We start from the raw sequence: 27,719 nt of genomic DNA on the forward strand, positions 1-27,719 counted from the left end.
ATCTCTGTTGCAAGGCATATGATTGGCTGTTTGTCACTGATGTCACGGATTCATGTGCACGCGCTCCACAAACTAGCCTGAGTTGACAGAGTTGATGATCGGCATCGTGGTAGCTAAACAACAAAGCCGGAGAGGAGTGTTTTGTCAACTCGAAACTAATCCTATAAACCTGAGTTTGTTCAACTACCATCATGGTACAGGCCCTGATTTCTCTGTAGCGGTTAAACACACCATAATTAATCTTTTGTATATTTAACAGGCGATTTTTGGTCTCATGAATCTATAATTTGTTCCGTAGCAAATCGTTTTGGCTGTTCGAGGGCCGAAGTGAAGTTTCATAACTATATATTTAGGCGAACTTTACCATTGTAAAGCACTAATTTTGTACATTTGACTGAATTGTTTGCTTTATTTCTTATTGTGCGGTCTTATACCTTTTATAATGGCTATATGATCATTAAAACTGACATTTAAAAAAGAGAGGGTTGTGTTTTGTTATATTTCATTTTTTTATTACAGTGAAGATCAGAGTATGCGCATATGTTTAATATTTTTAAAATGGAAACGAAAAGAGACAGGGTTGTTTAATGTTTCGTTTTCTTATAAATACTTTATACAGACATTGAAGTTAATCAATGAATGCGTTTCCTGAACCACATTTGAGGCTATATATGTTATATATAATAATAATAATAATTTTATATATATATATATATATTTATTTATTATTATTTTTTTTTTTTTTTTTTTTTTTTTTTTTTTTTTTTTTTAATAAAACGTAAAGAGGCAGAGTGGTGTTTTATAACACATTTCGTTTTATTGTTGCCTAAAATACACAGAGATAACCGGAGTAGAGCGAGCTGCTATGGCCATTTGCAGAATCACCGGGCCTGCGTCCTCCAGTCCACCGGAGTCCGTTCTCCTGAGTCGAACTAAACAAGTCTTAAGGACGTAAGTCCGAACTTTGCGAACTTGAGAAACGCCAACAGTCTCCTGGACGCACACCGGAAATATTAAGAATACGTGCTTATTGTCCTTGAGGACGGTGTCCTTCAATCAGTGCGCGCCCTTCTGGACCATCTGCGTAAAGCGGTTGGTGATTGAGAGCGTCGTGTCGATGAAACGCTCCACGCAGCTAACCAGACAAGTCTCAGTTCGTGAATCCAACTTGGAGCTCGGTTTATCCATGCACTTATCCCAGCAAACATCCGTAAAGTTGTGAACCTACGAATAAAGCGTTAAACACTGTTAAAACCTGCCACAAACACTGGTGTTGAGTGAGAGTACAGCGGTACCAGAAGAGTTAACGTTACCTACCTGCGCTTGAAACTGAGCTTTCTGCTGCTCCACTGCAATCAGACGCTGGAGCTCCGCAGATTCGGCGTTTTCGGATGAACTAGCTGACGGCATATCAAAGCTAGAATTAAAATCAGCCATTGCAAGACTTTACTTACAGATTATATCCACAGGAGAATGTGAAGGATAAAGCAAGCAACTGCGGTCGCTGACAAGCATGGACGTAAAAGGAACTACTTCCGCCGCAGAGATATGACGTCATGACAAGGTTAAAACTGAAAGAAATCTGGTTTCGACAAAAATCTCTTATGCCCAAAAAAAATGTTGAAAGTCCTTTTAAAATAAAAAGATTAAATTGTAAACTTGCAAAGTTTATTGGAATTATTTCACATAGTTGCTCCTTTTGTCATCACTTTGAAGAAACAACTCTCCATATATTATTATTATTTATTATTTATTTATTTATTTATTTTTGGAATTGTGTTTATTGCAGTGTTGTGGGCTGAATTATCTACTTTTGTAAAAAGGAAACCCGGAAATGTGAAAAGGGTCTCTTTTCATATTTTTACATATAAAAGAAAATGCATTTTTTTTGCAAGCCATGTTTTTAATTAGCTCTCTATTCATTTTTATATTGTGTAATTTAATTGTGTGTGTGTGTGTGTGTGTGTGTGTGTGTGTGTGTGTGTGTGTGTGTGTGTGTGTGTGTGTGTGTGTGTGTGTGTGTGTGTGTGTTTGTTTGCCTACTGTACCCCACAGCGATAGACGGCGTAATCGAGTAGTTATAGTGAAAAAACGGACTCCGCTGTTACAGAAACAGCTCCTTAACTGACCTTGTAGTTATAAACAATCATGGCGAGCTTGATTCGTTTGAGCACTGTCTGCCAAAGAGGAATAAGACGTAAGTTAACATTTTAACATTTTATCCGGATGAATTATAATATTACACAATATGGCAGAGAGAGGCTGTTGTCATGTTAACACATAGTCATGTATTAGCATCACATAACTATTAGTGACAGAACATTTTTTGTCTTTTAAGTTGCTGATATTTGTACTATGTATACTGTGATATTTTTTATGTAACGTTATAATATACTACATGCAGCTGTGCTTCTCTGCAACACACACCTGTCTCGTGGATTGGTTGCCTATCAGAAGAATCGAGATGTAGAGCCTTTTCGTTCGGCTGCAGGGAGGATCCACGCAGCTTCATCACACTCAAGTGAGCGATGGTGACTGATCAAATAAGTGCAAGAATGTAATCAGAGTTTTTCAGCCATTTTCTGATGCATTTATAACGCTAAGAATTATGTTCTATCATTAATGAATAACTACACAGGAGCAAATGAGTAACGCAATATTAACATTCTAGTAACTGCTATTAACTTTTTAAGAAACTGAATAACTAAGTAAAAGTGCTCAGTTGAATGAGGTAGTTCATTATTAGCTAATCAATAACTACTATTTTTTCATACGTCCCAGTAAGAACTACTATACAGATACATAATTAATGTGAATAATGCATAATGTATATTTAATTCTAAAGTGAAGATCATGGTAACCCACTAGTAATGTGACTTATGTATTACCAGTCATTCAGAAGGAATTACTTATTATTTGAAACAGTATTTTAAGTGAAAAGCATGATAACTCTCTAGTAATTACAAAAGTCATTGTGAACTTTTGAAGTTTTTGGATAGTAATTGCTTTAGATACATTTAGTAATACTTGAGTCATTACTAGAGTGTTACAATGATCTTGATTTTAGTTCCAAATGGCCAGTAGTTCCTTTAGAAGGAAGTAGTAACACTTGAGTCATTACTATGCAAAACCATACAAAAACCTCAAAAGTTTACAGTAACTTAAGTCATTACTAGGGTGTTATCATGCTTTTCACTTTAATACTGATCATCCAAATAATAAGTAATTCCTTCTGAAGGATTTTGTAATACTTGAGTCATTACTAGTAGGCTACCATGATCTTCACTTTAGAATTAATTATACATTGTGCATTAATCTCAGTTATTATGAACTTGTATATAATAGTTCTTACTAGTCCTCTGGGAGGTATGAATTTGTTCCTGTGTAATTATTCATTACAAAGCAGTATTCTAAAGTGTTAGCATTTAATGTTGCAACAATAGTGCTACATTAACAATAAACTGAATTTCCTTTTGTGCTAAAGTGAAGACACTGTTTCTTGGGCTGTGTCCGAAATCACCCCCGTCCCTATACCCTTAAATAGGGGACAGCCATTTGTAGTGGGGGGACAGCCATTTGTATTGGTGTTCGAAAACATAGTGGCTGATAGAGTGCACTCATTCAGTCCCATAATGCATTGCAATAACGAGTGGATGGCTGTGTCCAAAATCTTAAAAATTCTGCCGTCGGAGGATGCATTCCAAGGTACAGTAGGAAGGCATCAAGGCACTTCCGAATCCAATGTTAGCTTCACTTCTTGTCTCCTGAGACACTTTCATCATCTGATCGATTTTTAAAGGCAGCGTAGATGTATCCTTCACTGCCTTTGATATCCCACAGTCCTGTGCGTTCCAATCCGTGATAGTAAAGCTAAAAAAGAAGGATGGTGTCTGAAAGTTGCGGTTGGTGGTCAGTTTGTGTGTAAATGTACATTTTTGACCAACGTTTTCCACTTTTGATGTCATTTCTTGCAAGAAATTACTATTGTAGTAATTAAATATTTGCTTAGTCATGACCAAAGCTCTCTATTTTGCCTTAGATCATTAAACTGTTACGCTGCCTCAGAAGTTTGTCCAAAATCAGTTTCGTGAGGCACCTTTGTACGCAAACACTGCCTGCAAAGTCATTGCCAAATAGGGCAGTAGGCAACAAGTCAGCTGTCAAGTTTTTGGACACATTCCTACAACTGATGTACTTTTCAATGGCTAGGGAATACCCATAATGACGAATGAGTTCCCACATCTGACAAGAAGATGGCACCCATCCATCCATCCGTCCATTTTCCAAATCACTGGTCCAATGTGGCTACAGTGTAATACCATACAGGTAAATTCCTTTTTATTTGAAGTTTTCCTTTTATATAAGGTTATAAAAGCTAGTTTCCATGACAGAGTTCAAGATAAATCTTTTCATTACTACTGGAGCTGCCAGTGTGCTAAGTTTCAAATGATTATTAAAGGTAGGGTTGGCAATCTTCATCATAAACACTTTTTGTTATTCTGGTTGAAACTTTCTTCACTTTCTGATAGCCATCAATAATAGAAGTGGTCTAAATGTTAAAGGTGCCCTAGAATTAAAAATAGAATTTATATTGGCATAGTTAAATAACAAGAGTTCAGTACATGGAAAAGACATACGCTGAGTTTCCTCCTTCTTGTATAAATCTCATTTGTTTAAAAGACTTCCGGAAAACAGGCGAATCTCAACATAACACTGACTGCTACGTAATAGTCGGGGTGTACGCCCCAATATTTGCATATGCCAGCCCATGATCGAGGCATTACACAAGGGCAGCCAGTATTAACGTCTGGATGTGCACTGCTGAATAATCAGACTAGGTAAGCAAGCAAGGAAAACAGCGAAAAATGGCAGATGGAGCAATAATAACTGACATGATCCATGATAACATGATATTTTTAGTGATATTTGTAAACTGTCTTTCTAAATGTTTCGTTGCCATGTTGCTAATGTACTGTTAAATGTGGTTAAAGTTATTGTTTCTTACTGTATTCACGGAGACAAGAGCCGTCGCTATTTTCATTTTTAAACACTTGCAGTCTGTATGTCTGTATAATGCATAAACACAACTTCATTCTTTATAAATCTCTCCAACAGTGTGTAATGTTAGCCAGTTAGCCACAGAGCATAGCCTCAAACTCATTCAATATCAAATGTAAACACCCAAATAAATACAATACTCACATAATCCGACGCATGCATTCAGTATGCATGGCGAACACTTTGTAAAGATCCATTTTGAGGGTTATATTAGCTGTGTGAACTTTGTTTATGCACTGTTTAAGGCAAACGCGAGCTCTGGGGGCGGAGAGTGCGCGATTTAAAGGGGCCACAACCTGAAATCGGCTCGTTTCTAATTATGCCCCAAAATAGGCAGTTAAAAAAATTTATTTAAAAAAAAATCTATGGGGTATTTTGAGCTGAAACTTCAGACACATTCAGGGGACACCTTAGACTTATATTACATCTTTTTTAAAAAAAAGTTCTAGGGCACCTTTAAAAAAAGTACATATCTTCTGAGGAAGTCTCAGGCTAAAAAAATGTTTGTCCAACAATGTCCTACCTGCTTGTCAACATGTACTTCTGCACACCCTGCCTGTGGTGACATCACATGTCATCAGCACGTTCCATGATGAGGCTATGCAGAGTTGTAGTCGCACAGTCACAGAGTGCTGCAAACAAACAGCTGCCTTTTACAGTTCAGGAGGAACTGTAAGCTTATGCTGCGTTCACATTATGTCATAACTTTAATTACAAGATGGTAACCCGTGATGCTCTACCCGGAGCTTTTCACGTCCTCAGACTTGGATTTATCAACAACAAATTGAATCTGCAGCAGTCAGTAGTCAGAGCTCTGTAAGTTGTATACGTTCAATTAGGGCTGCACGATATATCGCATGAGATTGTCACGCGCATTTCATCAATAAAGCCGGTTCCCTGATTACCGCTAAATCTATTAAATGCCACTGCATTTGAAAGCAGGTGATGGCGATTTAGCGGTAATCAGGGAACCGGCTTTACTGACGAAATGTGCATGACAATCTCATGCGATATATCTCCCAGCCCTACGTTCAATATTATTGTAATGTTATGTGCTTTGAAACATGAGGTAATTTGACGCCATCTCTCATGACGCTCTGCAGACTCTGCTCTGGCTGTGCACCTTCATGTTTTTGGAGGAGTCGTGGCTTTGGAGAGAGTGTTCTGAAGGGAGGGTGGGATCTAAAGCTTTCAAAGCTATTGCTAGCATCTCTGAAATTGCCTACCCTACCTTTAAACAGCAAGCACAAACTATGCAAAAGCGGCAGCTGAATTCACTTACTCGTTTTCAATCACTCCTTCAAGTGGACTATATTAGTGAAGTAATGTAGGGAATAGTGAATGAGGGTACAGGGGGCAATTTCAAACACAGCTTTGAACTCTCTTACTTTGCATACACAAGACAATAACGAATTAAATGAAATTCTCTAATTGTTTTTCAGCTGTCTTAAGTTCAAGGGCAGCCTCCAAGCACTGGACAGGTGAACGGGTATTGAGTATAGCTCTGCTAGGCATGGTTCCAGCTGCATACTTGTGTCCTGGTCCAGTAGTAGATTACTCTATTGCTGCAGCTCTCACATTGCACGGACACTGGTAAGTGTGTGTCTCACTCATGTATCAGAAGAGCCCTGCTCTATTATACTTATCAGGTGTTTTATTGAAAGTGGATTATAATGAGGCACCTCATTTGTCAGTGAGGTTATGTATTTAAACTACACTCTTTCTGTGTCTTTCTCCTTCTGCAGGGGGATTGGTCAAGTCCTAACCGACTATGTCCATGGTGATGCTAAGATCAAGCTGGCTAAAGCTGGCGTTTTTATGCTCTCCGCAGCAACATTCTTTGGTCTCTGCTATTTCAATTACCATGATGTTGGCCTTTGCAAGGCAGTTGCCCTGCTCTGGCAAATTTAATGATTTGCCCAGAACTGACTGACTTTAGGATTTATCGCTGTTTTAGGATGGTGCATGCCTTCAATTAAAATAAAATTAAATAACTTTTACTGTCATTACCAATAGCACATGAGCCATGGTGAGTTGGTTATTGTGTTAAAGTGCAGTGCATGCTACATTAGAGTCCAGTTTGAAGCTTAACATACTGTATGAATAATATTTTTCATTATATTTTACAAAGACATTTTAGTTGTTAGTCATCTAAATAAAGAGAAATGTGAAATTAAAAAAAAAAAGATATTGCTTTGGTGATGGCCTGTAATTACTGAGCATTTCAGATGACCACCATGGTTGTTGATAATTAATTTTTCTTATTGATAAATGAGAACACAAGCAATGTGTATGTTTAGGACTCGCTTTGTTAGTGTTTATTATTTCAGCTGTTATTGTTGGTCTCCAGCAGAGGTCAGTGTTTTTCAGTTTTATTGGGAATGCATGATCATAGTCACATTGTATGTGAAGGTCACATCTGTTTATATGCATTAAAAACAAGAAATTTACTTGTATATATATTTGTGTATTGGTTACTTGAAGCATGACAATAAAGTCTTCTTAAAATATTAAGATGCTAAGAGAGCAAATACACAATATGTTTATTGTAGTGAATAAACTGCTAAGATCCATTACAGCTTTGATTTTTGTTGATTCATGGTAAGAGTTTTCTTACCTCAAATAAAAAAACCATATTATTATGCTAAATTGTTGGACTGTATTATATTTTTCCTTAGCAGTGGGAATCAGCAGTATATATGATTTAAATTCAATTAGATATATTATTGGAGTTTGATATTTGACCAACATTTTTTTACTTGGCATCAATAACTAAGATGGAGCCACTCACAGATTCCATCTTTCACAACAAGTATGTTTTGTAAGATTGATTTGTATGTGGATGGGCACCTCTCTGAAAGGCCAGTAGGTCCTTGATCTTTTCACAGAATACAAGTAAAAGGTAAATAATGATTCCAGACTGTTGTGGACTTGGGGGAAAAAAGATATTGCCAATAATGACAGTGACAACTGACAGTCGCAGACCTACAGTGACCACAAAAAGTAATAATAAAAAAACAGACAATATAATCAGATTCTAAAACAGAATCTGTAATACAGAGTGAGTGAATGAATGTCTGTCCATTGCCAAACTAAGTCAAATTCCTTGTAAGATCAATCTTACCTGCTATTTTTATTAATTATTATGAAATACTTATAATGCTTGTAATACTTTCTAAAGAAAGCTGCAAAAGAACCTGGCCTCTGGACCATAATGTCAAAAATATACAAATACACAGTTCTCCCATAATCTTTGATTTGACAGATATTCACTGCAGATATCTTTGTCATTATAAACATAAATATGGACTTTCATGAGAATGTTGTGCATAGTAATACTTCACAGTCTCAAAACAATGAATCAGCTGAAAGGTATAAAAACACAGTGAGGCAAAGAATAATGTTGGCTCATAACCAGGAAGTGAAGCAGTTTATTAGGGTTAAAGTTTACTGTGGGTGTAAAACTCTGTCGAGTCTAAATAAGAATTTTAAGCGAACTACATTCTTTTGTATATGCATTAATCATGCAGACAAGTGTGCTTAAAAATGCATTTAGGACTAGCACAGGTAAGATTTTATTATTGATTATCTCTGCGTTTTATCATAACTTTGTTGTTGTAACCAAGAGCTGCGACCATTAGCTTGTGTAATAAACTGAAATCCAGTCAAATGTACAAAACACAGGTATGTAAAACAAAGAATAAAACATTTAGCATTGCCTAAATGTAAATAGTGATAGAAAGTATTTTTAAAAAAAATCTGTTGTAGAACAAGAACCACTAGAGCAGTTGAGTGATTTGGTTTTGGAAGATCTCAGTCTGAACCAAACCTATTATATACAGTATTTATTAGCTTATTGTAACAAGTGGCTGATGTTATTATTGGTATTAATCGTTTTAAGTCTATATGACATTATTTACATAATTAACAATAACCACAACAACTATGATGTGCTGCACATGCTACTGTTAGGAAATTTGTCCCCAGGTGTGCCTCATCCCAGTCCTCTTAATTAGCAATTGAATGAACAATCACTCAGCGTATGAGGAAGATTAAAAAGTCTTATATTTATTTAGCTGGGTCTGAGATTATATAGAAAGAATACAAGGGGTGTAGTATGGATTTAACCAATGAGAGAGAGAGTGCATCATATCACCTCATGTGGAAAGTGATACATATAGAAAATCAAGTCTAAATAAGTTTCCATGCCTTTCTGGGGATCCAAGAAGACCCCCTTCCATACTTGCAATACAAAAGGGACCAGGGACAATTTTTCCCATTAGGTCCAGGAGCCTTATGCCTTACATGGAAGTCGTTCCGGTACATGAAGAGAAAAAGATGTTATAGTATAGAATACAGCTTCAACAGAGGAAAAAAAAGACCTTCTGTCTACGTTCCTTTAATGCTGAGACCAGCACTTTAAACATAGAATCTTTATAATACTTAGGCTAATGCTCCATGTGATCAGTGTGGGGATTTTTGGGGAACTTTTGAGGTCTGGTACAAATAGGTCTATGATATGATATGATATTCTTTGTTGCAAACGTACGAAAAATTTGACTAAAGATTTAGTCCGGATATAAAAAACAATATTGTGGCTTCCGCAATCAAAATGAGTAAATTACCTTTGAGCCAAAATATTCATTCAAACATGAACCTCTAATTAAGTTTAAATAATAAATTGTAAAGGTGTTCGGCATTCTGCAACAAATATTTTTCGGATTTATTTTATTTATTTATTTATTTATTTATTTTGATTATTTTAAGATGTAAAGTGAGCAGAATATTAAAATTTGATGAATGGCTCCGGCTGGCATGTAACGTATTTTCACAGTTCTTTTGGGCTTTTTGATTTTTTTTTTTAAAACGTTACAGATTCTAAATAAACTTTAAAGGCTGTCTGAAAATGAGCAAAATTGGGTTTTGAGTTACTCCATTTAGTTTGATGAATAGCTATAACATTTTCAAAATAACAAAAACAAATCGATAATAGGCATATATTTTTCTTTTGGAAAAGTCGTAGTATTCATTTGAATGAGATATGTTTCCTTCATTTGAGTGGGAATTTTTTGGGAGTTCTCGGTATTGTCAAAGAATATACACTAACAAGAAGCGACACTTAATAGAAAGTTCCACTGAAACACCGGCGCCCAGCAGCAGCCCTGCGTACACAGCAATGCATCATGTATTATAAGATCATTATGTTTGTAGCGTGATCCATTAAAACGTAGGCCTATAATATAGCCTATTTCAATTCAGACAGATACAATTATTACTATTACTCCACTAGGTCTGAAATGTATTGTTCGCTGCAAACGATCTTAAATTTATTAATTATTAATTTGCTATTAATAAATGTGTAAAGTTGCATAAAATGGAAATACTCAATAAAGTAGGCTATCTACGTTACCTCAGATGGATGAATGGTTGGATTCCACAACTGGTAAAATAAAACATAGGCCTATATAAGACAATACAACATTTACTGTAGGAGCCATACAATTTACTGGTGACTTATAAAAAACTGTTCTATTGCGCTTCAGAGGCAGTGAAATTCCGATTTTGGGTGAGATGTGAAGGATTCTATGGTCTAGTTAGTATTTTCACCCCATAATGGCGGCCGCGCTATCGGAACGCCATCTAGTGGCTGTTACCCAAAAAGTATCAAAGTGTCGCCTCTTGGGTTCTAAGCTCTTTGGTTTTGTGTAAAACGCTGACAACTTGGAACATGTGTCGTGTGTCAGTCAACATTATGCGCCACCCTCAGGCCGAATAACACAACGTCTGCCAAAAATGTTCTGCTTGTTCAGCGATTAGAATATAAAGCTTGCAAAAAATGTTTAAACTATCATAAACTAGCGCCAAGACCCATAATCTTCCCTACCTTAATTTACGGTCAGGATCCGCTGGAAAACAAACGTTACATTTGATAAAGATTGTATATATTTATGAAATATATTCTAGCCTATGATGAAAATCGTTCAAAAACTCTGAATGAAACAAGTCTTCATTCATTCATTTCAAACGATTTTACATAATTAATTTAAATTAATAAATATTTTAATAGACTCATTTATAACATCTAAATCTACTCACTTATAACATTAAAAGAACATTTTGTCAGAACCCATTATTTTGTTTGGTTGTCTGTTTTGTTTTCAGAATCATGGGAGAACAGTGATCGCTATAGCTATCTCTAATATATAGCCTATATATGACATCAACACCCGCCAACCCGCCAAATGCGGGTAGATTTCAGCTGTGGCGGGTAAGACAGCCACTCCCACTAGCCACTTTGGCGGGATGAATATTACTTTAGCCTACAGCCAAATGAAAAATAGCCAAGATCGTCGTATCACAAAATTACAATTCCGTCACAATTCTTTATCGATTAACTTGCGGTTAGTGAAGGCGGCGGCGGGATAGGCGGAATCGCGCTGAATGACACAACAGAAGCGCTCGCGTGCGCGCTCTCTCTGTCGCGCGCGATCAGTTCTCTTTGCACCTGAATACACGCACACACAGATGTCAAAATGCATCGTGTGGAGTATCTCGCGTGAATACAGTCGGCTATGGCTTACGGCTAAGTGGGTAAAAACTGGATATGTGTCAGTATATGACGTCCATGCATTCAGCAGCCACCAAATAAATACCTGTCTGTCAATGTTAATCAAACATCAAAAAATGTTAAATAAATGTATACATGTATGCTAAATAAACATATGTAGGCTATCTGAAAATATATATATATATATTTTTTTTTTTAAATTACTATTTGTAATTTGCTTCTTTGTTCTTTTTACATAGCCTAACAAAAATAACTATACATAGGCCTACCTGATATATAGGCTACAATGTATAGTCTTGATTTGGGTGGTCAATCTGCATTTGTAAGTTTGAAAGGGATTTAAATCTTGTAAATCAAGTAAAATGACTCAAAATCAAGTAATTTAAGCATGCCAGTCAACTTTAATCATATAAAATGTAATTTCCCTAGCAGCAAAATTGTGGCCAGTGAAAATGCTAACTTTGGAAAACCACTAGCCACATTAGCTGGTGAGCAAAAAAGTTAATGTCAAGCCCTGATATATATATATATATATATATAGAGAGAGAGAGAGAGAGAGAGAGAGAGAGAGAGAGAGAGAGATTATCATAAATTAAGCTTAAAAGAAAATATAGGCTAATATATCTGGCATCCAAGTCTGATGTAAAATATACAATACAGACTAAGATGAAGTCTTTATGTAGGCTACATTAACAATGATTTGGGGCAATTAAAATGCATTATAATGGATGATTATGTAAAGTTTTTCTTACGTGCTTCTCATCCAGTGTCAGCAATCCATGCCCTGTACTATAAGCACCGTTGCGTTGGATAATGCAAGTCAATTTTCTTCAGTTAAATAAGTGCATTTTTATTGTTTTACATGTCTTATCTTAAACGCTGTTCAGCTAATATTTATTTCAGCCTTGACATTTCTCTGACACATGCCCTCCCTTTCACTGTTGTGTCGCGTTACTCGTGTAATAGTGTGTGATGTAACAGAGCTGGCAAAGATCCAACTTACATAAAGAAGTTGTCTCCTCCCTTCTGCCTGCACATACTTTATATTGCTCTTTACAATTTGTCATACAATCTTCTTCATCCTCTGTTCTTGATCAAGGGTGCAGCCTCACATCTCTCTACAGGATGTCATCCAAGCCTAAAAAAAATGGTAAGAAAGAGAGCTCTTCAAGTTTAACTTTCTGTATACGCTATGCGCACAGGCTTTGTGATTGTTCGCATTTGTGGCTGCGTGAAGCAATGGAATGTAGCCTACGAGGGAGGGTGCATGTCTGTGTATTCATATGAGAGAGGCAGATATACATATAGTCTGATGGCTTTTGAGTGTTATAGGCTTAACTTTAGCTGCAGTCACAGCTTACCTATATGAATAACTGAATTTAACGTTTCTAACAACATTGACTTCTCTGAAAGAAAAGTCTCTGCATGTCCATGTAGCTAGTTGCTTCATTATTTATGCATTAGTGTATCACAATACATGTGAGCATGTAGAGAGGGACAGTTTTTGTAAAGGTAACACTTTTCTTTGTAATATCGCTGACTCTGCTATTTCAGCTCTGTCATTTGTTGACTTATCCTTTGTTCTTTGAGCAGACCTAAGAAATGGTCAGAGCAATGTTGTATGTCTGCAAATCTGTTACTACGGCTATATAATATAATATTATATAATATAACTCAGGCTTAGCTAACCTTGCACTTTAGATTGCTGAGAAACTCTATATAGAAGTGACAGTACGGTGACTAGGAGGGGACATGTTCATGTTCATGTCCGGGGACATGTTCATGTTGTTTCGAGATCATATGGTGGTGAGGGAACGATATTTTCTCGTAGCCACGCAACCATGGCAACGTCGAATTATCAGAAATTATCAGCTTCAAATGGCTTTAATCGATACCAGACGAGGAATAAGGGTCTTATCTGGCGAAATGATCGGTCATTTTCTTAAAAAAAAATTTAAAAAAATAAAATTAAATAAAAAAATAAAATTATATAGCTATATATAATAGGCTAATATATATATATATATATATATATATATATATATATATATATATATATATATATATATATATATATATATATCGCCCGTTCCCGAGCTTTCATAGGTTATATACAAATTATAAATAAAATATTCTTTTAACATAGGCTATAGCCTATGTGTCATGTGTCATTTTAAAGGAAGCCCTTTGAAATTACATAAAACACTCCTAAAAGTGATTAAAAAAAATTTAGGCCTATAAATTGTATGCCTAAATAAAAAGTCTCCCCATATTTACAGTTGTATAAATCCAATATCGCAGTGTTATTTTACAGAAAACCACTTGAAAATACATAAAACACTGCTGAAAGTGATATATATATACATATATATATATATATATATATATATATATATATATATATATATATATATATATATATATAATATTTTGTCTGTGCTATAAACAAACAAACAAAAAAAGAGGCGTTTTATGATTTTGATCAGTTTTATTCTTTCAGGAAAACAAAGAATACTACAAAGAACAAGAAAGAAACTACTGTTTATACACACCGTTTTTGCACTGTAATAATACCCATTTCACAATTTCAAAATGTAGATTTACTGAAATGGCAATTCTATTCAAGTTTGCACACTTGCAGACAGTGTAGTGTGCAAGTAACCTTTGCCATATCCCAAACTGTTTTGACATTTTTTTGGTCAAATAATAGTTTATCATATTAGTTGCTGTGCTTTCACATTTTAAAATAATAATAATTAAATCAAAAATGAGTATAAGCCTTGTAAATGCAGTAATGCAGTTTACGCCGAGTCCTCGTACACTCCCCATTGCGTCGCTGGCCGAAGTAATAATCACTTTAGTTTTGCTTTCAAAGATCTCTTTTATCTGTGCTTTTCTGTTGCTACGTGTGATTATATTATATTATATTATATTATATTATATTATATTATATTATATTATATTATATTAGCTATATACAAAACAGTCCATAAACTATAAATCCTCACGAAAACTGTGAGGATTTATAGTTTATGGACTGTTCTGTATAATATATAATACATATATAATAGCCTATAATATAACATAAAACATAAAATACTTAAGTCAAGCCAGCTCTCGCATCAGCCGGAACGAGAGAGATCATCCTGTGTAAAATTTCTCGGTTTCTGAACTGTTGGCTTGTTTGACGTCTCCGCGAACTCTAACTTTCGGGCATGATTTATAAACCATAGACATGTGCTCAGAAAACGTTAGCATGCTTTGATCGATGGTTTGGAGGTTGCGCGTTTCTCCATTCGAGAGCGCATTTCCTGTTCTGCACATCCGCGACAAAACGGTTGATTATTTACGAACGAAAGCTCACAGAAACGTGAAAATGGTCTCATTTCAAAAGAAAATATCCTTAGCTAGTTTGCAGCTTTTTTGATACCGTTTTAGTGTGACACTGACTTAAGCAGCCCGTATCCAAGTTGCGGGTGTCAATTTCTGACTGACCCCGTTGTCCCCTGTGTCGCCTGTTAGCCTACGTTCCCACGTGGCCACGACAAAACTGTGAACCGAACATGTCCCCTCCCTCCCGGTCGTAAATATTACAATTTAATTACACTATCAGTTTTGATTAGTTTCTGTTCTGTCAGCTTGCTAAATTATCAGATTTTGTATATCATGGAAATCACAGTTTGTGATTTTTCCAGCTGCTGCTCAGAAAACATACTTCACAAAAGTACATGGGCTAGCAAACATTGCTCCTTTGGTACGTTCGGTAGAGGAGACACCTGAGCCCATCCCCACCACAGTTAAAGGCACCATCCCAGCCTGGATCCATGGGAGTCTGCTGCGGAATGGTCCAGGAAAGTTTGAGTTTGGGAATCAGCAGTGAGTATGGTGATTTTACTGTTAAACATTTTAACTTACAAGAAGAACATCACTGGAATCTGAGGAATAGTAAGAGAAATTAACTAATCTCTGTTTCTGTGGTTTGCAATTATCAACTGACTATAAAGCTAATGACATATGGAAAGGTGGTTCTGTAATTTGGGATATGTAGCGGTGGAGGTAAAGTGACCAAACTAGGGACAACTAATGGAAGCCTTTCACACAAGGCTATTATTCTAAATTTCAATTTGTGATTCATATGATCACAATGATAATATTCAAACTCTAACATGCATATTCAAGCTCACGTTTGCTCATGTAAATGTTTCCTCAGCTATAACCACTGGTTTGATGGCATGGCCTTGATGCATCGCTTTCAGATCGAGGATGGTCAGGTGACATACAGGAGCCGTTTTCTGCGTAGCGACTCGTATGAGCAGAACAGCGAGAAGAACCGCATCATGGTGTCAGAGTTTGGCACTTTGGCTCTACCTGATCCCTGCAAGAACTTTTTTCAACGCTTCCTGTCCAGATTTGAGATGTTAAGTATGTATTCATTATACAGTGGTGTAGATGGTGAATATGTGAGTGAATGATAGTAAGGAGGTTGACTAGCTGCGTTGACTGGGGAAATGAACTCAATTGGTTTAGAAAATTTAAACATCACCAATAGCGAACTGTTTTTAAACGGGTTATAAAAGCTCTTTCTGTTTCTGAAAGAGTAAAGAGGCTTGTATTTGGAGGACCTTGCTCAAGAGCACAACAGGAGTGGTCAGTGGAAGCATCCAAGTGTGTCTAAAGTGCGTCCTGGACAAACAACTGTAATCATGAGAGCACATTTAAATCAGACACCATAAGCACTCGATTAAGATTAACTATGACTCTACTATTGAAGTGTTGAAATGGAGTTGGCAGAATGTTCTGACACTATAACTTGTTTGGTCCTGAGATATTCACAGAATATATATACGTTTTAATATTTAGGCCACTTCTATTATTGATTGCTATCAGGATGTGAAGAGAGTTTTAACAAGTATAACAAAAAGTGTTTAGAAAAAAAATGCCCACCCATTAAATAGATATAACCAATTTAGACTGAAAGGATCTCAAGCTGACTTGCTGAAGATGTTACTGTGCCCATTAATAGATACCCATTAATGGTAAAATAAATTCCAGCACAGCGCTACAAAAACCCTTGAAGGCACAACATGTAAGAGTTTTGGATTAAAATATACAAAAACCACTAGAACAATATATTTTATTGACTTGTGTATTTAATTGTGTTTCCAAGAATGTTTAAATCCAGAGAAATAAGCAATTTTTACCAGGACATGGACCGTGTCCATGCGTCACCTATCAATGACATCATACCTGCGTTACCCTTGGTTTCTGGTTTAATTTTGTAGAAACCATGGAAATGCCAAAGACGCTTTAATATACACTGCTCAAAAAATGAAAGGAACACTTTGAAAACACATCAGATCTCAATGGGGAAAAATATCATGCTGAATATCTATACTGATATGGTCATCATTTGATGGAAATGAAAATGATCAAAATGATCAACCTACAGAGGACTGAAACCAAAGACACTGAAAATCAAAGTGAAAAAAAATATGCAGCAGGCTAGTCCATTTTGCAAAAAAATTTCATTGCAGCAACTCAAAATGGTACTCAGTATGGCCCTCACGTGCTTGTATGCATGTCTGACAACGTCGGAGCATGCTCCTAATGAGACGACGGATTGTGTCCTTGGGTATTTCCTCCCAGATCTGGACCAGGGCATCACAGCTCATGGACAGTCTGAGGTGCAACCTGACGGTGTCAGATGGACAGAAACATAATGTCCCAGAGGTGTTCTATTGGATTTAGGTCAGGCGAGCGTGCGGGCCATTCAATGGTATTAATTCCTTCATCTTCCAGGAACTGCCTGCATACTCTCACCACATGAAGCCACATTGTCGTGCACCAGGAGGAACCCATGGCCCCCTGCACCAGCGTAGGGTCTGACAATGGGTCCAAGAATTTTATCCCGATACCTAATGGCAGTAAGCATGCTATTGTCTAGCTTGTACAGGTCTGTATGTCCCTCCATGGATATGCCTCCCCAGATCATCACTGACCCGCTACAAAACCGGTCATGCTGAACGATGTTACAGGCAGCATAATGTTCTCCACGGCTTCTCCAGACCTTTTCACGTCTGTCACATGCTCAGGGTAAACCTGTGAAAAGCACAGGGCACCAGTGGCAGACCTGCCAGTTTTGGTGTTCAATGGCAAATGCCAATCAAGCTCCACGGTGCTGGGCAGTGAGCACAGGGCCCACAAGAGGATGTAAGGCCCTTAGGCCACCCTCATGAAGTCTGTTTCTGATTGTTTGGTTGGAGACATTCACACTAGTGGCCTGTTGGAGGTCATTTTGCAGGGCTCTGGCAGTGCTCATCCTGTTCCTCGTTGCACAAAGGAGCAGATACCGGTCCTGATGATGGGTTAAGGACCTTCTACGGCCCTGTCCAGATCTCTTAGAATAACTGCCTGTCTCCTGTAATCTTCTCCATGCTCCTGAGACTGTGCTGGGAGACACAGCAAACCTTCTGGCAATGGCACGTATTGATGTGCCATCCTGGAGGAGTTGGACTGCCTGTGCAACCTCTGTAGGGTCCAGGTATCGCGTCATGCTACCAGTAGTGACACTGACCCAAGCCAAATGCAAAACTAGTGAAAAACAGTCAGAAAAGATGAGTAGAGAAAAAAATGTCAGTGGCCTCCACCTGTAAAAACATTCCTGATTTGGGGGTTTTCTCATTGTTTCCCATCTAGTGCACCTGTTGGTAATTTCATTAACACCAAAGCAGCTGGAACTGATTAACAACCCCCTCTGCTACCTAACTGACCAGATCAATATCCCAGGAGTTTAACTGACTTGATGCTATTCTCTAATTAAAAAGTGTTACTTTAATTTTTTTGAGCAGTGTATTGTGTGTTTTAGTTTACAGGTGAGCAACTGTTTGGATGGATACATTCATCAACAGAAAACTAATCATGTTATATAGAAACACAGATGACTCACACAGCTCACTCAGCCCTGCTCTGCTTCATACTACAGTAACATTAACAATCTCCTCCATGAACATGATTTCTGCCCGAGTCCTGTTCCGCTTCTTTTCCACCTACAGATGTGAAGACAACACCTCCCATGACTCCGCGAAATCAAGGCATCATCAAGCTACGCCTTTGTTTTGAATAAGCAGCCAAAATTTACATATTGTCCCTCTAATGAAATTACCTTTCACAACAGATAATGCTTTACAATTAGAGAGCTATTACATATGGCAAGAACTATCTTACTTACCTGTTGAATAAAAGAACATTATCTCCACATCTCTTTTACAACATTTCAAATTCCTCGTTCTCGCCATCTCCGAAAAGCCAATGTTGATTATCGTTGTATTACGAGCTCTGTCGCATTCTCTTTATGCTAGCAGACTCTGCTCTGTTCTGCTTTTTTTCGCCGAGGTTCGAGATTTAGCGTGCTCCATGTCAAACTTCCTCACTCGTTGTGACAACCTGACGAGTGACGTATTCCTGTGAAAACCATCCCATCAGGTCTAAAATATTTAAGTTTATAATAGGCTTACCATAGTGAATCAGAGAAAGACAAAAACACATTTTGATGATGTATTAACTTATAAGTTAGTGTACCTTTAATAGCCTATAATCAATAATCCCAGTTTCAAAAAAGTCTGAAAACAAGCAGCTTTGTCAAAATTACAGAAGAAATATCTTTAAATATTAAGGTCCTTAGAGTCAAAAAGGTTGAGAACAAACGTTTCAAATCTATTTGGGCCTCAAATTACAAATAAAAGGTATATGTTAAACTTATTTTCCTCTCTCTAATTCCAGAGCCAACAGATAACGCCAGTGTCAGCTTTGTTAAATACAAGGGTGACTATTATGTCAGCACAGAAACAAACTACATGCACAGAGTGGATCCAGATACTCTGGAGTCCAAACAGAAGGTATGAAGAATAACCAGCTTATAGTCACCAACCTAGACCAACCAGTCATGTCTAATTTAAAAAGTATGACTATTTGTAGGTGGACTGGAGCAAGTTTATAGCTGTGAACGGTGCTACTGCTCATCCACACATTGATCCAGATGGCACAGCTTACAACATGGGCAACTCATACAAAAACAAAGGTTAGATTGCAGTCTTCTCCTTATGTGTTGACCAAGTGCAATATCACCTTAGGAGGATTTAAGAGGCATGATTTTGTGCTTTGATCTGTTTTATAGGGGCTTTCTATAACATCATCAGGGTGCCCCCAGAAAGAGACAGTCCAAAGGATACTCTAGAGGGAGCCAAGATTTTATGCTCTATCGCCCCTCTCGACAAATTCAAACCCTCCTATTATCACAGCTTTGGTGAGTGAAGAAGAATATCTGTCAAGTTTGTTATCTTCAGATCTCCTATACAGATAGTCATTCAAGAATGACTATCATGTGCCATTTTATTGCACTGCTACTGTATGTAATAAAGTATTTTATTGCTAGGTACTCTAAATAGTCTAATCATATAATCTGAATGGAGCGATCATATGAATGTGCAGTACTGAAAATACTTTTTATTTTCCTGAACCTTTCAGGCATGTCAGAGAACTATGTAGTGTTTATCGAGCAGCCCATTAAGATGGATCTGTTTAAGATAGTGACTGGTAAACTAAGGGGGAAATCGATAAATGAGGCTGTTTACTGGGACCCCAACCAGGAAACCATATTCCACCTGATTGACAAACAAACTGGAAAGGTGAGGCAACAATCATGACAACGGTCTCACAGAGGCACTGAGAACAATTAGGAGCAAGTGGACTTCCTGTGGTTTCTCTTCCTGTGGTTTCTCTTTTATTCACTGACAGTGTTTCATATGAAATGATAGTGATAGTGGTTCAGTGAAAGCTGATGGAGAACCTAAAAACATGATAAGATAACATTTGAGGGGACAAATTATCAAAGACTTCTTTAACAATTTAGCCAACTACTCTGCATCTCTCTGCAGGAGATGCCAGTGAAGTACTACACCAAGGCCTTATCCACCTTTCATCAGATCAATGCTTTTGAGCAGGATGGATTCCTCATGTTAGACATGTGCTGCTCTGACGACGGCCAGGCTATAAACAACTTCCTCATCCAGAACCTGCGTCAATCAGGAGAGGGACTGGATGAGGTTATGTTCTTCCTTAAACTATCTTTCTCTGTCTATATTAATACTACTACTATTAATTATTATTATTATTATTATTAGTAGTAGTAGTAGTAGTAGTAGTATAGCATAAATTGCATTCTGTCTGTCCTGTCGCTCTATAGTCCTGTCGTACTATATAAAACCAGATGCTATATAAAAATTATTATTACAAAAATATACTGTTAACAATACTACTGTTATTATTAGTAGTAGTAGTATTAGTATTATGCAATTTATGCCATATATTATTATTATTATTATTATTATTATTATTATTATGACATAAATGACATTCTCATTTATCCTGCCACTCTCTTTTTTTCTGTCAGATGTATAACACCATGTGCCAGCCGCTTCCCCGTCGTTTTGTGCTTCCTCTCAACATCACCAGTGAAACACCACTGGAACAGAATCTCAACACACGGCATGACAGCACTGCCACCGCTGTCTTCCGTACTAAAAACCAGGTGTTGTCTTTGTGCTGGTTACAACAGCACTGTGTGTGTTATTTGCTCATTCAAAACAGTTTTTTCTTCAAAGCACTTCAAGGAATTTGGTCTGTAGTATTGTTTATAGCATTGCTTATATTTGCCAGCCTTTCCACTGGCACATACAGCATAGTTCAAAAGTTTGGGGTCAGTATTTTTATTCAGCAAGGACACTTTAAATTGATTAAGTAAAGGCATGTATAATGTTTTCAATTTTCTATTCCTCAAAGAATGTGTCACGGTTTTCACAAAAATATTTACCCATTTGTGCCCAAATTTTTCTGAATGGTTTCATGCATATAGTAGTGTTAGTGTTCTATGTGAACATGTTCTGCATTTATTTTCCCCAGGTTTTTTTTTTCTTAAAAATCATATTTGAATGTGCAGCAACTATAGTTGCCGGAGGGCAAATATATTGTACGCACCCCCTCAATGTAAAATTAGGAGGAGAACATTTGGCATCTAACTCAAAATAACTGCTTTCAACCAATCAATCTTTTATACATAATCTGTTTATGAATAAAGTCGAAGAACATTCGATGTGAACCCCAAAAAGATGCATCTAGCTTATAATCTCTTGAATATGAAAAAACAATAAACAACAAATCAATTTGTTTCAAAGTGGTGGAACATAGTTTAGAACAAAGTGCAGCCATTAAGTTGATAAAATAAAAAATAAAAAAATAATACAATGAAGAAAAAATTCCACGGGACATGGGAGTGGGACAGTAGAGCTGTGGAAAGATTGCTCTCTCATCTCCTCCTTTTGACAGATTTATTCATTTTATTCTATTTATAGAAATGTCAGTTAAAGGGTGAAGTTATACTCTTATACACTCGTTGAAAATGGACAAACCTAGAAATTGGGTTGATTTAACCCAGCGGTTGGGTTAAATGTTTGCCCAACCTGCTGGGCAGATTTATTGATATGCCAAAAACTATAGATCTCTTGTAAGATTCGTCTTGTTTGGATGATTCTAGAGACCTTCACGATTATGTGTATATATATATATATATATATATATATATATATATATATATATATATATATATATATATATATATATATATATATATATATGTCAAAAAAAGTATTTATTAGTAAATTATGTTTCTTTGAGAGGGTTAGGGGTTGGAAGTTGGTAGCCTCATGTGACAGGAAGGAAGTGAATACCTTTTTTTTGTTCTTGTAATCCTTTATTTGGTTTTTTCTTGTACATCATTGAGATGAAAAACATGGATAACATCTAGAAAAATAGGCTACTTTAAAAGGAAAATGGCAACTATACAGTAGTTGCCGGCGGTGGGCTAAAATGGGTTAAGCAGCACAGCCATCTTAACACTGATAATAATAAGAAATGTTTCTTGAGCATTTGAGTAATGACTGCTAAATATTCAGCATTTTTACATTTTAAAATATATTAAAATAGAAATTTAAATTGTAATATTTCACAATATTACTGTTTTACTGTATTTTTGATCAAATATATCCAGCCTTGCTGAGCCTAAGAGACTTCTTTTTAAATAAATTAAAAAATCTTACCAACCCCAAATTTTTGAACGGTAGTATAACTTACAGCACTTAGACTTGGTGTATTAAAGGGTTAGTTCACTCAAAAATTCGATTTTTTATTTTTTAATTTTGCTCTAGATGTGTGTTGGAGAGTCTTCAGCTCTTTTAGGCCTACATAATGTCTCTCTCTCAGGTGTTTTGCACATTTGAGGACCTCTGTGGTGAAGACCTGAAAGACTATGGTGGCTTGGAGTTTCCCCATATTAACTACGCCAAATATAACACCAAACCTTATAGATACTACTATGGTTGTGGCTTCCGCCACCTAGTGGGTGACTCCTTAATTAAGATGGATCTGGAGAGCAAAAGTTTCAAGGTGAGATCAAATTATGAAACAAGAAAACTTTTCTTGTCCATTTGGCACACAATGTTAAGAGTGTTTGTATGTTTCATACATTAATTCTTTTACAGGTATGGTGCCAACCTGATCTCTACCCATCAGAGCCTGTCTTCGTTCCTTCACCCAATGCTGAGGAAGAGGACGATGGTGTCATCCTGTCTGTAATCATCACACCAGTTAAGGTGCACAATTAAGAAGAGACATAAGCTCTATACTTCACCTGTTCAGAAAGTGAAACATGTTGAGAAAAGTCAGTCGAGACATTTTATTACATTTATTATAAATGCATCTTTTGTCTTAACCCATTCTTTCTCTTCTCTCTGCAGGATAAGAGTACATTTCTGTTAGTCCTAGATGCCAAAACATTTGAAGAGCTGGGAAGAGCTGAAGTACCTGTCAACATTCCTTATGGATTCCATGGAGCCTTCAATTCCAGTGCATGAATCTCTTGGTACCTCTCCAACAACAAATGACAAGTAGCTCTTCAAAATGGTTAATACACCACTTAGCTGCTACTATTGAAAGCAAAGAATAACAGAATAATATTTCCATGAAATTAGCCCAAAGAGATCCTCCACAGATTGATCTCATATTTTTTAAAAAGAACTACACATACTTTATAAACTAGTTAGTTCCCTGTGAAAAATTCAGCCTTAATTAAAATACAACAAACAAGGCTTTAAATTTGAATGAACAATTTTATAACTTTAATTTTTTTATTATTATTATTTAATTAAAAAAGAGTATTTACTGAAACGCGAAAAGTCGCAAAAACAGCTTACACATTACTGATGCCTATTTGGTGTTATGTAATGAGGAGGAAGTAGAATAGATAATATCATTTCTAAATAGCAGCAGAAGATGCCATTGTTTGTATTTAACAATAAGAATAATAAGATGGGGAGATGCAAACATTGTGTTGTCTCTGGCTCCAGTGTTAAAATGAGTGGATCGTTTTTTAGACCTGTCAGAATGTAATACAGGCTTTGCAAAGAGGCCTTACCCCAGCTTGTTTAATCCTGGGTGAAGTATGTTCACTATGGTGAACTGCAAGAGAGAAATACTTCAATAAATTATGGCCCTATTAAAATCAGCAAGATGATGGTGTTGAAAGCTCACACAGTTTTAATATATATTTGATTTCTCAATACATTTATTTTCTCTTCTTCTGTTATTATTATTTAAATTGTGGACTGTATGTTTATCAGTGTTGGGCACGTTACTTTAAAAAAGTAATTAGTTACTTTTCACAAATAGTAACTGAGTTACATCATTATAAAAGTAACTAATTACCAGGGAAAGTAACTATTGCATTACTTTAAAAAAACAGATATCAAATATGTCAATTAAGTTGGATGCCCCCAATACTAAATGTCTAAAAATAAATTATTATTTGTTTAATGTTATGTTTTAAATTCATCTGTTTGGTCAGACCAGATTTTGACCACTTCATTAAAGGATTAGTTCGCTTTCAAATAAAATTTTCCTGATAATTTACTCACCCCAATGTCATCCAAGATGTTCATGTCCTTCTTTCTTTAGTCGAAAAGAAATTAAGGTTTTTGATGAAAACATTCCAGGATTGTTCTCCTTATAGTGGACTTTAGTGGCCTCCAGACAGTTGAAGGTCAAAATTACAGTTTCAGGGTCTTATCTAGCGAAGTGATCGGTCATTTTCGAAAAAAAAAATGCTTTATAAACAAAAATGATTGCCTTGCACGTGATTCCGCTTTCTGTATTCTTCAAAAAGCTTATGCCATATGTCCTATTCTACTTACGGAAAAAAACGAGACTTATGCCGCGTTCATTCCGTAAGTTGAATAGGGAAGGCTTAGGACATACAGCGTAAGCTTTTTGAAGAATACGGAAAGTGGAAGAACGTGCAAGGTGATCGTTTGTGTTTATAAAGCATATATAGTTGTATTTTTTTCGAAAATGACTGATAGTTTCGCTAGATAAGACCATTTTTCCTCGTCTGGTATCGTTTAAAGCCCTTTGAAGCTGAACTGAAACTGTAGTTTTGACCTGGAGGCCATTGAAGTCCACTATAAGGAGAACAATCCTGGAATGTTTACATCAAAAACCTTAATTTGTTTTCAACTGACGAAAGAAAGACATGAACGTATTGGATCAGAAAATATAATCATGACAGTATAATCATGGCGCCGGCGCGATCACTTGCACGTGAACTGGAGCACCAATTATAAATATAAATGTGATTAGTCAAGTAATGGCTTAAACGAACAACTACTAATCCAACACATACACCAGAGAAAAAACTTTGTAGGTCCTATGGCTGAGAGAGAGCCTACTCGGATGAAAACCGCTCCAGTGAGCTCAATTATATTAACGCCGCATTTTGTTGTCAGTAACTGTAACGGCGTTGTAACAGGGAAAAGACATTAGTTTGATTACTCGTTACTGAAAAAGGTAACGCCATTAGTAAGACCTTTTATTTATAAAGCTGTTATTCCCATCACTGATGTTTATATACAATATGACACTTTTGCAATGTTTGCAACTGATTTTATTTGCTCAATCAGTTATGAATTGCATGTTTTATTATACAAGGCTCTTCTATTAATATTTGCTGATTTTCATATCTCCATCCTTAAATGAGAAAACAAGTTCACTTCATTGAATGTAATTCCTAAGGCAGAATCATTTTTGTAAATAAAACCCAGAAGTGCCATAAAAAGCATAATTATCATTTCAGTTAAATGATAAGATTATCATCATCATATTGTACCAACTTTTTACCTCTTTGCAAAGTAACATTTTTAAGTACTGCTTCTCTTGTGTATTATGCCTTTTACTTTTTAACTTTATAAATTTTAACTGTTTTAAATTTGTTTCATTAATTATATATTGTTTTTCATTTTCAAATTTCTAATTTGTAACGTGATAATCACAATTACTGTGATAAATTTTTTCACACACAATATTTTGTATGATATCGCATGGTTTCATACAGTCCACTTTTATAAAAAAAATCACAAAGCAAGTGAAATGGGGAAGTGTCTATCTTTTCCACATCATTTCACATTCTAATACACATTTGATAAGGTAACCTTGACGACATGTGCATCCTACAGAGAGATGGATAGCTATACTTTTCTTGTCCACTAGGTAGCAGCAGACACTCATAGCAGGTAGTTTAGTCATAAACCAGACGTAAAAACAACCATATACATTTATTCTATGCAACAAACTATATATTTGAGATACTTTCATTAACCAATAGTGCATTCCCTCAGTTCATATAGAGATATGTGTGCAACGTGTGAATGTATGGTCTCTTGCATATGAATATCTCTGTTGCTCGGCTAAATTGGGAGCTCTCAGATTTCCGCTAATCCCTGCACATCAAACAGCAGGCAGAGCGGAGCAGATGCAGACAGACAGAGGCACTGCTCTCCTGTGGTATCTCGACCTGCCGGATCTTCTTTCCCCGTACACAGTGCTGTTATTGTCCCTGTATCTGTATGTGTGTTTGTGTGAGAGACACAGCATGGGTTGTTTGTCCCTGCATCTTTCCATCACTCTCTTTTTGAGTTTAAACACTGTTCTGACTGGTAGCAAGCAGAGACACTGATGCTACACATCCACACTTCAGCTTCTGTTCTAGACAAATGCATTTAATGTTGGTGCGGTGGTACACTCTTCTTTCAATGGTTCCACCTTTAACATTCATGGAACATTTCCACTGCACAAAAGGTACTTTAAATTGGAAAAATTATTAAAATACCCTTCACAGTAAGAAAAAAAAAATGGTTCAAGGTGGCAAGAAAAAGAAAGGTACAATTAACTAAAATAGAGAAGGATTGAATGAACGAATGAATGAATGAATGAATGATCGAAAGGAGTGTTGGGACGTAAATCAATACACTATCCAGGTGGTGGTCACAACAAAGACAGCTGTGTATACATGTGTGTGTGTGAGTGTGAGTGTGTGTGTGTGTGTGCCTGTTTGCCCTGCAAATCCCACTCAGACACCTGCACTCAAAGCTTCCCGCTGCTGAACCTCCACTTCAAACAACTACCGACACATCGAGCGGAAACAAATATCTACGAAGAAGGGAACAAAGGACCGAGAAAGAAAGTAAAGAATAGGATTCTTGCAAAACTTTCCTGATGTAAACAACACTGTTTTGATTTTCAAAGAGAAATCACTTCAGGCACAAGTACTGAAATGTCTTTATTTAAAGCTTTGATGGCTCACAGAATGTTGCTGAAATAAAAGGAATGAATGCACATATGTGTATTATTACAGAGCATATGAATGCATGTAAACATTTTAAAATAACCTCCATCTGACAAGATGTCACAGACCAAAACACCAGATGTGAAGTACCAGATCACTCTACAGGTCCAGTTGTGCTTTAATCGCCTGGAATGAAACTGCCGTCTATGAACTGAAAACAGTTTCTTTGAGAATATAAAGCAAAAAGCTCTACTGTTTTACCACAGAGAAATGTAATAAAGTAAATATCAATTATATTTATATAGAATATATGAATATGAACCAAAAATTAGCCATGATTCTGAGAGAAAATAAATATCTGGTTCAAAA

General features: G+C 36.4%; 3 protein-coding genes across 4 annotated transcripts; 2 read left to right on the top strand and 1 right to left on the bottom strand.

Annotated features, from left to right (window-relative positions):
- Nucleotides 1-785: 785 nt before the first annotated feature.
- On the bottom strand, nt 786-1,531 carry timm8b (translocase of inner mitochondrial membrane 8 homolog B (yeast)). Its single transcript, XM_067406592.1, has 2 exons — nt 1,318-1,531; nt 786-1,224 (listed from the first exon to the last, which is right to left on the bottom strand). Exons 1-2 carry the CDS (start codon nt 1,435-1,437, stop codon nt 1,057-1,059), a joined length of 288 nt encoding a protein of 95 aa, XP_067262693.1. The 5' UTR covers nt 1,438-1,531; the 3' UTR covers nt 786-1,056.
- Nucleotides 1,532-2,047: 516 nt separating this feature from the next.
- Nucleotides 2,048-7,694, top strand: sdhda (succinate dehydrogenase complex, subunit D, integral membrane protein a). The gene is made up of 4 exons (XM_067406591.1): nt 2,048-2,197; nt 2,405-2,521; nt 6,501-6,651; nt 6,804-7,694. Exons 1-4 carry the CDS (start codon nt 2,149-2,151, stop codon nt 6,967-6,969), a joined length of 483 nt encoding a protein of 160 aa, XP_067262692.1. The 5' UTR covers nt 2,048-2,148; the 3' UTR covers nt 6,970-7,694.
- Nucleotides 7,695-8,537: 843 nt separating this feature from the next.
- On the top strand, nt 8,538-26,142 carry bco2a (beta-carotene oxygenase 2a). 2 transcript variants are annotated; one of them, XM_067406639.1, is made up of 13 exons: nt 8,538-8,625; nt 12,726-12,776; nt 15,322-15,502; nt 15,837-16,048; nt 19,406-19,521; nt 19,601-19,703; nt 19,800-19,928; nt 20,150-20,310; nt 20,560-20,727; nt 21,075-21,212; nt 22,940-23,122; nt 23,218-23,328; nt 23,473-26,142. In XM_067406639.1, exons 1-13 carry the CDS (start codon nt 8,583-8,585, stop codon nt 23,587-23,589), a joined length of 1,713 nt encoding a protein of 570 aa, XP_067262740.1. In that variant the 5' UTR covers nt 8,538-8,582; the 3' UTR covers nt 23,590-26,142. The 2 variants fall into 2 exon arrangements, with proteins under 2 accessions (XP_067262740.1, XP_067262741.1); XM_067406640.1 differs by having other exon boundaries at nt 15,322-15,380; nt 15,883-16,048.
- The last annotated feature ends 1,577 nt before the right edge of the window (nt 26,143-27,719 follow it).

The sequence above is a fragment of the Chanodichthys erythropterus genome, chromosome 13 (genome assembly GCF_024489055.1).
Source record: "Chanodichthys erythropterus isolate Z2021 chromosome 13, ASM2448905v1, whole genome shotgun sequence".
Taxonomy (NCBI): Eukaryota; Metazoa; Chordata; class Actinopteri; order Cypriniformes; family Xenocyprididae; genus Chanodichthys; species Chanodichthys erythropterus.